The sequence below is a fragment of the Tenrec ecaudatus genome, chromosome 2 (assembly GCF_050624435.1).
Source record: "Tenrec ecaudatus isolate mTenEca1 chromosome 2, mTenEca1.hap1, whole genome shotgun sequence".
Classification (NCBI taxonomy): Eukaryota; Metazoa; Chordata; class Mammalia; order Afrosoricida; family Tenrecidae; genus Tenrec; species Tenrec ecaudatus.
This window is the reverse complement of record NC_134531.1, coordinates 221,081,560-221,092,717: the sequence shown is the minus strand read 5'-3', so window position 1 is coordinate 221,092,717 and position 11,158 is coordinate 221,081,560. Positions and strand designations below refer to the sequence as shown.

Genomic DNA, 11,158 nt, shown 5'->3' with positions numbered 1-11,158 from the left:
TTCGACCCCCAAAGGGGAGGAGGCCCACAGGTTGAGAGCCGCTGCCTTAGGGGAAGGCCCTTCCTTGTCAGTAGCCCTGGAGGTTCCTTTGCATTCCTTGCGTTCTTTCCCCTGGGTGTGGCTCTATGTCTACTCTGCTTTTTTTGACAACTCAGAAGTGATTAGGTTTAGAACCCACGCTACTCTGGCACAATCTCATTAATATAAAAAAAGAGAACCCTGTTTTCAAGTAGGGTCACATTGACACATACATCTTAGGAATTCAATACATATTTGAAATGGATATAATTTAATCCATAATATTTTAACTAATTCTCACCATCATCATCAGTTAAGCTAGATTAGCCCTTATTTCCTATTGACATAACCTTCAAAGTGGTCTTAACAAAATGAGAGCCCAGACCCCGAATTTACTGACAAACTTTAATGATTCCTCCTGTCAACGCCAAACGCTTGGTCTACATCTTTTAAAAACTCTTAATGTGTACAACATCCCTGTGAGATCACTATTGTAGTTGATTAGTTGTTTTGTTTGGGGTTTTTTTTTTTTTTTTGGCTAGACTAGGATTTTAGTGGTCTAGACTCTAGCTCAGTGAAGTTGGCAAAGATCAGACACACAGCAGAGTCACGCTCCTGGCTACAGGAATCTCCCTCATGAGAATTTACCAAGATAGTAGTTTTCCCATCTTCGCACTTTGTTGGTTAGGGTCTTCCACTTGCTTGGGCTTATCCTTTCAATTCCTTTGCTAATCAGGTCACTGAACAGAATCAACTGGTAAGAATAGATACTGTCAATGGACTTCAAACAAAACTCTTTTCTGTTATTGATGATAAACCATTTCAGAGACGACCAGGCTGAGTCTAGAGGGTTCAGGTAATTGTAAGGGAAAGGCAGAAAGAGAAGCTCATGGCCACAGGACTTGGCCACCTCAGGGCAGCACCAGCTGCTTGTTGGGTTAATGATTGGTGGGGCACGGGGCTGGGCTTTATACTCTTGGTCTTCTTTGGGCCTCATCGCATCCTGCTGCCTTTTCTCTTTGACCACAATGACACACTTCCCGTAACACTTCTTTGCCACGTCACAGAACTCGAAGAAGAGGCCATCTTCTTGCTTGACCCATAACTCATCTCGCAGGAAGAACCGGTATTTCCAAGGCACCCATCCTTGACTTCCACCAGCATGCACAATGCACCACGTTGGATTCTGCATGGCATAGCCATCACCAACATCTTCCCCAGTTACGAGACTTTCTGGGATGTAAGTTTCTCCAAAATAGACCGTCTTAAACCCATCGTATTGAAGAGTCCGCAGTGTTTTCAAGTACTGGAGGCACTGCTTCCTCTTGATGCTCTCAAGCTGACTTCTGACAATGAGGTTTCTTAAAAGAGGGTTTGCAAAGTGAAGCATGGCAGCTGCTCAGGTGCTGCTGCCCACATCGGAGGAGGTCTGGTAAGCGAGGGACCATGACCTCATAATGGCCTTTCTTACAGCTCTGCCAGCCCCATAGCAACCCAGATTTCATAGAACACATCCTTGGAACAATTCCATTCCGGCTCTTCCGATACTATCCATGGACCATGACTTGAACATCACTTCTGTAATAGGACAGAGGTGGGTAATCTTTGAAAAGCAATGGGTCCCCTTCTGATCCCTTTCCATTGAGTTCATGGAGATGGGAGGCATCGTTCTATGTATTCCCCCATTTACAAGTATTTATTGGGAACCAATTACTCCTCAAGCGCTGTGCCAGGCACCAAGGGCACACTGGTGGCAGGCCCACGTAGGTCAGGATACATGTGTGGTGTCTGTCTGATTGTGATAATGTTTGTGCCTGCCCACTTTTGCCATTGAGAGGAGTTTTCTTCAAGCAGGAGGAGGAAGGTCAGATCTCAGCTCCACCCCTCACCAGCCTCAGCGTGTCCATACCATGGCAGAGAGAATACTCCTGTGTCGGCCTGTGGTGGTGAGTGAAGTCATGCACCTCCTCGGTGGGTACAGAGCTTCAGAAAAGGCTGCTGTTATTTGGAAAGAGGCTGGTTTGCAGGGGAAGAGCCCATGAGATTTTTTCAGGGACTCTGAGGAGAAAAAGAAACGCGATGGGAAGGGAGAACCTGAAGTCCAGATGGGCCTAATGTGGAAGCACAATAAATCATCCACACTGTGGCAAACATGGGAATTGTCTCTCCCCGCGCTCTTCTTTGATCGCTCTGTATTTCCTCAGTACATTTTGAGTGTCTCCCAAGTCCCAGGGTCTGTGTGAATCTGGAGTCTGTACCCTCAAGGAAGCTGCCATCCTGTGGGGGAGAAGAGTCAACGAATGGTCTCACTACAAAGGAGGGGTGCTCGAGTGTGAGTCGATGCTGTTCCCCTCTGAGCATTCGCCTTTCCACCCCAGGCACACTGAATCAGGATCTACATTCTGGCAAGATCTGTTCTGTCTTTGTAAGAATCACTTGGGGATCTATAGGAATCACCTGGAAATCTTGTTCTAAAAGACTCTGCTTCAGGTGGAAATGCACACCTTCAGCAGGGGTTGAACTGAAATAAAACAGTCAGATGTGCCCCCTTCTCCCCCACAGACTGGGTGAGACCTTGAGCAGGAAATGGAGTGGATCCCTGAGAGAAAGGAGATGGATGGCAGCCGGGGGAGTGGTGGTGGGGGGGGAGGGGTCTTGCAAATCAGCTGAGAGAAATTTGTAGGGATCCCTGACCTCCCTCTAGACCTGGCGTCGGGATTGTGACATGGAAGCTGAGGAAACACTGAACTTCACAGATGGCCGCCTACACGTAGCTCCTGTCAGTTCCAGAGGAATTAACCAAACCAGTGGTCATCCAGAAATGAGCCCCGTTCACACCGGCCCCATGCATGTCGGGATACAAGTCTGCTCCATAAGACTTTGTCCTTACTGATTCTTTTTTTCTTTTACCTTATGAACAACATGTACATATAGACTATATACAACCTGTAGGGCCTCAGGGGCAGACTTTCTGGAAGTACAATACCAGGCCTTTCTTGTGAAAGACCTCTGGGTGGACCGCCGAACATGCTTGCGTCACCTGGTGTGGTGAGTAGGGATGATGCCAACTGGACACTTCTGCCTAGGGGTCGAATCAAACCTGTCAATCGAGTCAGCCTGATGACACTGCCTAGATATCATAAGCCTTTTGTATCAGAGCAAGGGACTCTGGGAACTATCCTCTCTCTGCCCCTCCACTTTCCTGCCCGCTGGGGCTCTGCCTACCTTGAGGGTTGGCCTCATGCAGGCCACCTGGCCCTGAGAGCCTGACATGTTTCCACCAACGTTGGAGCCACGTGACTCTGCATCTGCCAGCCTGGGAAATTCTGCTTCCAGCCTCACCGTTCTGCGACACGATCTTGTGGCTCTGTGAGTCTGAAGAGGGACTTAAGGACTAGCATTGGACTTGTGCACTTGAGTCAGGCTGCGCTGGGATACCTTCTTGAGATATGATTACTGTTTGATATAAAGCTCTTTCTTAAGGTCTGAGAAAGAGCTGGATTTGTTTCTCTAGACAACCCAGCCTCACACACAGGGAGTCTGCAGCTGGCAAATTCAGGGGACCCTTAATTGTGGGAAGTGAATGACCCAAACAGATACAAAGAGGCCTGGATGCTAATCAAGAGAAGAGAAGGGAACATGACCTTGCCTGTTGAAGGGCATTTTAGAGAAAGGCCACGCTGCACACACTCCATTTATATGTTGTCTGTACACTTTGTGTGTGTTCAGTGGCCTGTTAGCTAAACATTGACACATACCTGGGTGGTGAGAGCTCTTTCTGGTATTTCAGGTTACCCCCGGAGGGGCTGGGAAGAGGTGTTATAGATGAATTTTGGTCTTCTAAAATGTTAAGTTAACATTCTAGCAGCTTTCCTTCCCCCTGAGCGTGACTGTCGCTTTCAAGTCAATTTCAACTCCTGATGGCCCCATGTGTGTCAGAGTAGAACTGAGACGGAGTCGATGAGCATGGTCCTTCTAGCCACCATTCCTATGGGATGTGTTGTAATTCTTGGCTCTGTGCCTGTGGCTATAATCCCATTCTGGAGAGACTCTGCTATGCAAATGAATGAGACTAAAGTGGAATTAGGCCTTGACCTTAATCGAGGCTGTGAACCTTGTTTCCTCGTGGTCTTCTGAAAGTCAAAGGCCACACCTTCATTTAAGAAATCCTCTGTGTCTCAGGGCCATCATGGACACAGAGAAATCCCCAAATCAGCGGAAGAAGAACACATTTGTGATCTCCGTCTGAAGGCTGAGACCAGATCCGCCAGAGAGTGTGCCTGGAGACCATGGGACAGAGCAAAGGAGCCAGACTGAAACCAGAGGTGGAAGCAAGGAAACCCTGCGATGGAGCAGAGGATCGGTGCTGCGTCTATGAGCCAGACTGGGAGGCAGAGCACCGAGAGGCCTTCCTGGCTCTGGCCAAGGGTTCAGAATGCGTCCAGGCTGTGGCCCAGAGAGAAATGACTGGGCTGCTGGCTGAAGAGAGCATTGCTGTGGACCCACGACTGTACCCTTACTGTTTACTGATCTTACTTGGTGGTAACCAGGTTATCCCCCTCTTATGCCCCCTTAATCATGAGTACTGTCTGCGAGTTCTTTGTGACCAGTGCCACCAATTATTGAACCCAGCATAGAAGTCATGTGGTGGGAGGACCACTGGCTGATGTCAGAATAGGATGGATGGATGGTGGAGGCATGGCTGACCTCTGCCTCGTGGCAACAGGGAAGCTAGAAGAGGTCAGATAAAATTTTGTTGGAGGTGGATTACCAGGCCTTTCATCCAAGGTGTCTCTGGGTGGACTTGAACCTCCAATCTTTCAGCTCACTGCCATTCATCATTTATACCACCCAGGGGTTCTCTATGTTTGTAAGGAGTAGGCAAGTATGTGTGTGTGTGCACCTATGTGTCTATGAGTGAGTATATGGTATGGTGGCCTGTGTCATGTGTGTGTGTGTGTGTGTGTGTGTGTGTGTGTGTGTGTGTGTATACTAAGGTGATCAGACGTCCCGCTTTTGGTGGGACAGTCCCGATTTTTAACAATTTGTCCTGCGTCCCATGGCATTTAAAAATGTCCCGATTTTTGGAAAGAATGCACAACAAGCTAGGGTACACGGTTTTGGGCTGCCATATGGCTATTTCGCCACAGTATGAGTTTTATCAATGGTGTCCCGCTTTACCAATGTTAAAATCTGGTCACCTTAGTGTCTACACTCGTGTATATTTTTAAATACCTGGATCTGCGCCTGCTCAGGAAGGGTTTCCTGTGGACACCTTGTTATTCCCGGCTCCCACTGCTGGGAAGGAACTGGACTCATTAGGGTACACCTTGTTATTCCCGGCTCCCACTGCTGGGAAGGAACTGGACTCATTAGGGTAATTGCCCTGTTAACACCAACCTCTTTGGGTGGAGGCAAGACTCTCACCTCTGGCTCCTGTAGCCTTCACTCAGAAGAACAGAAAGCCACCCCACCAATGTGAAAGCTTGATCAGGGATGCGATCCTCAGGGCCTCGGAGAAGTCACCGGGAACATTACAGAATTGCTCTGTCTGAGTCCCATGCTCAGAGCTTCTGATTGAATTGGTCTGGGGTTACTGCTCATTGGGGAGGGGAAGTCAAGATTAGAACCACCACCCTAGAGTGAGGTTTCACCGGGGACAGAGGGAGAGTAGTAGGTACAGATGCTTGAGCCAGTAGGGACTTCAGAGAAAACACATCCCTATATGGAAATAGCTATTTAGACGGGTAAATAAAAACATATGCAAAGCAGAAAATGGGACTGACATTCCCTTTGCTGCTCTTGGTGGTCCTGAAGAACCTCCAAGGGGCAGCGTTGGAAAATCCTGCCAACGTGGTTCAGTCCTGTGGCAGCCAGTGCTCCCGTCCCTCCAGTTGTTCGGCTCCCTACTTTCCAGAAGAGAGCAAGCTCAGGTCAGATTCAGAAGAGGATGGGGAACAAGGGATTTCATTGCTCATGTCAGATGGATCTTGGCTCACAGCAGGAAATACCAGAAAGATGTGAACTTGTGTTTTATTGACTATGCCAAGGCATTCACTGTGTGGACCATACCAACTCTGGATAACCTGGAGAAGAATGGGAATTCCAGAACGCTTCATTGTGCTCATGAGGAACTTGTACATTGATTAAGAGGCAAACAGAACAAGGGAACACTGCATGGTTTAAAATCAGGAAAGGTGTCAGGGTTGTATCCTCACAAGATGCTTGTTCAATCTGTGCGTTGAGAGAAAATAATCAGAGAAGCTGGCTTATATGAAGAAGAATGTGGCACCAGGATTGGAGGAAGGCTTATTAACAACCTGCAATAAGCAGATGACACAGCACTTTGATGCAGATCAAAGATGCTAGCCTTCAGTATGGATTATGACTGAATGTAAAAAAGAATAAAATCCTCACAACTAAACCAATAGGCAGCATCACGATAAATGGAGAGAAGGTTGAAGTTGTCAAGGATTTAGTCTCGGATCCACAATCAATGCTCATGAAAGCAGCATTAGTCTCAATCAATGCCTTAGGTAAATCTGCAAAAGACCTCTTTAGAGTGTTGAAAAGCAAGGAGGTTACTTTGTGGTCTAAGGAGCTCCTTACCCAAGCCGTGGTATTTTCCACGGCTTTATATGCATGTGAAAGTTGAACATTGAATAAGGAAGACTGTAGGAGAATCAGTGCATTTGAATTGTGGTGCTGGAGAACAATATTGAAAGTACCACGGACTGCTAAAAGGACAAACTGACTTGTATTGGAAGTACAGTCAGAGTCGTCCTTAAAGTCAAAGAAGGCAAAACTTTGTCTTACATGTTTTGGACATGTTGTCAGGAGAGACCAGTCCCTGGAGAAGCGCATCATGCTTGGTAAAGTAGAGGGGCAATGAAAAAAAAAGGAGGAGCCCCAACAAACTGGATGGACACAGTGGCTATGACAGTGGGCTCAGGCATAGGAATCATTGTGAGGATGGCACACACCAGGCCATGCTTCACGATTATGCACAGGGTTGTATGGGTCGGAACCAACTCCATGCCACCTAACTACGACTCTTCAGGCACACCGTTGAATCAAACTTCTATGCCCTCTAGTTGGGAGGAGTCATGCGTAGTGGGTGTGGGTAGAGCATTTCATTGTCTGGGCAAGATGCTCCAGAGGTCTTCCCTCCCTCGCTGGAGCCAGCAGTGGTCTGGGATGGACTGTCCTAGCGGCCTGGGCCTCAGAGCGAGGTCTATGATGCCACAGAGCAGCCGGCCGAGCTCCCCTGCTGGGTACGCGTGGTATGTAAGAGAAATACAGTGGTTGTTTTCACCACTGAAATTCCAGGGTGACTGGTATTTGCTGAAGGAGCCCTAGTGGCATAGTGGTTACACATTGGGCTGCTAACCTCCAGGTCAGTAGTTCAAAACCACCAGCTGCTTCTCAGGAGAAAGGTGAGGCTTTCTACTCTCCTACAGAGTAACAGTCTCCAACCGACCTGGGCTGTTGTACTCTCCTATACACTATAAGTCAGAATTGACTCAGGGCAGTGAGTTTTTGAGTTTGGATGCTTGGTGATATTATAAAATCTATTGTTTTATAGACGAGGAACCCCAGGTTCCTCTGTTCTAAGGAACTGGTGGTGGTGGGTGCCAAGCCAATTTCAACTCACAGAACAGACATCCCTCCCGCTGGGTTTTCTAGGATGAGCACAATGGTCAAGCAAGGGCTCAGCTGCAACCACAAGGTTCACAGTTTGAACCCACCTGCCGCTCCATGGGAGCAAGATAAGCATTGAAGCTTGGTCACCTTCTAGGGCAGTTCTACCCTGTCCTCTCTGAGGGGGCTTCAGAAGGTTGTTGGAAAAGCCCCATGTTTTATTTTGTTTTTTTAAATACTTTACAGAACAGATCATTGGTATTACATTCAACAATTCATGCGCATGTCGTTTCAGCTCACTGATGGCAGTCACCCTCCATGCACCCTCACTGACCCTGTTTCCTCCCGGGTTCCCAGCCTCCTGTCTCCTTTCTCATTTTCCACATTTTGTCCCTGATAAGCTGTGGGTCTGGTTTGGGCTTTGGTTAATCTACCTTTTGCATCTCGCTTTGCTGTTCCATGTAACAACGTGCTGCTGTCCCCAGCATGTGCCCCGAGAGCTGTGACCTCGACATTTCCTTTCCTCCATCTCTCTCCACTATCCTGTGTGGCAGAGTAGAATTGTTCTCTGAGTTTTCAAGGACTGACTTTTGGGGAGTAGATTGCCAGGTCGATCTTCCTAGGCACCTGTGTGTGGAATCAAAACTTCATTATCTTTCTATACCATTTTCCTATGAACTTTTTGAAGCCCTGTAGTATATAGACTTCTTTGGCATGTTGTAAATCAGGGAGGTGACTTTGAAAACTAAAGTGTGCCAGATTCAAGCCATGGTGTGTTATACCAGGTTGACTAGAGAAACACTTACATATGTTTAAGAAAGAGGTTTACATCAAAGAATAATTGTATATCAAGAAAACATCCCAGCCCAGTGCAGATCAAGTCCATAAGTCTGATATTAGCCTGTAAGTCCAATACTAGTCCCTTTAAACTCATGCAACTGCATGCAATGATTCAGAATGCAGGAAGATCACAGGCTGGTGGGTGCAAAGCCTTGTGGATCCAGTGGCGATGGATCCAAGTGCTTCCCTAGCGCTCGCTCAAGTCTTAGCGTGGCTCCATGTGGCTTATCAAGAGGAATGTGAAGCAGAGGAAGAGTGTGGCTCACCTCTAGAGAGAAAGAGAGGAAAGTCCCAGAATCCTCATGAGAAGGACATGCCCACCAAGAGGCATCATCAGGCTGTGACCTGATTGACAGGCTAGACTCCACCCCTACACTTATTTATCATGTAACTACCACATGTTTTTTCAATGGCTTCATATGCTTATGAAAGCTGGACGCTGAATAGTGAAGACCGGAGAAGGATCAATGAATTTGAACTGGGGTGCTAGCAACAAATATTGGAAGTATCAGGGACTGCCAAAAGAACAAACAAACCTGTCTTGGAGTAAGTACAGCCAGATGTCGCTTAGAGGCAAGGATGGCATGTACTTTGGGCATGTTTTCGGGAGAGACCAGCTTTGGGAGAAGGACATCATGCTCGGTCAAGTTGAGAAGCAGAGAAAAAAGGAAGGTCCCTGATGAGACGAGTGACACAGTTGCTGAAATGATGAGCTCCGGCCCTGAAACAATGGTGAGGGTGGCGCAGGACTGGGCAGTGTTTCATTCTGTTGTGCGTACGGTCGCTATGGGTTGGAGTCCACTTGCTAGCACCTAACAAGTCTAGAGGGGTCAGGATGAGTTGGAATTAACTTGGCAGCAATGAGGCTTTATGAGTGTGTGTGTGTGTGTGTGTGTGTGTGTGTGTGTGGTCTTTAGAATGCGGGTCTCCAGGGCTTTCTGAGTAGGCTTGAACCTTTCAGTTGGTAGATGAGTGTTTAACCATTGCACTACCAGGGATCCTCAGCAAATGGTAGTCTACCTAGGAAACACTCTGGGGACATGGGATGAGGCTGCCACATCCCATATGATTACTCAAGACGACAGGACACCAGGCCTGCAGTGACACTTTGGTCACCCATCCACATAAGGGTACACCGGCCACACGGCCAGGAAAGCCGCTGAGCTGGGATTCAAACCTTGGTCTCTGACTTGAGAGCAATACTGAGCTGCAGCTAGCAGCATGCCATGCCTCCAGGCTGCTACCTTCCCCTCCTCACCTTGGAAAAATGCAAATATATACTGACAAAGGATTAACGGAAACATCACATGAGCTTTGGAATCAGACCTACTTTTGAACTTCTTGCCAGTTGTGTGATAAACACAAGCTTCTTAATCTTTTGGAGTCTCGGTTCTCTAATAATATCCACCTGGTAGAGAATGAGCCCTGGTGGAGTAGTAAGTTAATGTTAGGCTGATAATGGCAGGGTCTGCAGTTCAAAACCACTGGCTACTCTTGAACAGAAAGATGAGACTTTTTACTCTCATAAAAATGTAGAGCCTCGAAACCCACAGGCCAGTTCTATGCCGTCCCTTAGGGTCACTCTGAGTCAGAACTGACTTGATGGCAGTTGGTTTGGCTCAGGAAGTTACAAGACTATCACTGGGGTGAACATGTGTCAAGGCCCCTAATATATGGTATCAGTACGAGGTGCCATTGAGTTGATTACAGCCACCCCATGTGGGTCAGAGGAAAACTGCTCCGTAGTGCTTTCTTCCTGGTTACTCTGCCTGAACTCAAACCTCCGGCTTTAGGTTAGCAGCTAAACACACTAACCATTTCCACCCCCCAGGGACTCCTAGTACTTGGTGCCCACCCGGTGCTATTCAGTCAGTTCTGACCCATAGCAACGCAACACTACAGGACCAAGTAGAATGGCCCCATGCAGTTTCAGGGTTTTTACCCAACCAGGCTGCCACCTCTTTCTTCTGTGGAGTGGCTGGTGGGTTTGAACTGCTGGGCTTTTGATTAGGAGCTGAGTGCTTTAGCCACTGCATCACCAGGGCTCCATAGTCCTTGGTAGTATACATTACACATTATGGCGATAACTCGGGTGTTGAACTTAATTCAGTCTAAATTTGTGATAGAACACCGAAAAGCCCAGAGCTGAACATATTCTTCCCATCAGAAATAATGGAAACAAAATAATTGGTTCTGAGGCTCAAAAATGATGCTTATAAATATATTTAAAATCCCTATGAGGCTTTTAGCCTTCTCGCATATCACTGTTTTTGGATACACTGCCGCCATGGAATTGTTTCTGATTTAGCCAAATTAAGTCACTTTTCAAGCTCTTTGATGGTCCCGACTACTTGTTTTGTGGTTAACGATTGTGGCAGTTACATAATCTATTGTCAACTTGAGATTGTTAAGAGTGAAGAGGTAGAGTGTGGCCTGACAATCATAACACAGCTTGATGACCTCATTTGGAAGCAGGACAGACAAACTCCCTGCCAGACATTCCTGTGCACAAGCCACATGGAGCTATGCTGATGGTGGCCAGAGCCCTGGAGCTGGAGGAGCCACGTGGAGACCCACACCAGCGCTGAGATGCTTCAACCACCACTGGATCCACAAGACTTTCCACCCACTGGCCTGTGATCTTCCTGCATTCAGCTTC

At 47.5% G+C, this 11,158-nt stretch overlaps 1 protein-coding gene across 1 annotated transcript; it reads right to left on the bottom strand.

Moving 5' to 3' along the window:
• Nucleotides 1–652: 652 nt before the first annotated feature.
• On the bottom strand, nucleotides 653–1,408 carry C2H21orf140 (chromosome 2 C21orf140 homolog). The gene has a single exon (XM_075543373.1). It carries the CDS (start codon nucleotides 1,406–1,408, stop codon nucleotides 653–655), a length of 756 nt encoding a protein of 251 aa, XP_075399488.1.
• Nucleotides 1,409–11,158: the final 9,750 nt, after the last annotated feature.

Bases quoted from the DNA above. Each gene is read 5' to 3' on its own strand.
- C2H21orf140 (XM_075543373.1), bottom strand. From the start codon at position 1,408: ATGCTTCACTTTGCAAACCCTCTTTTAAGAAACCTCATTGTCAGAAGT.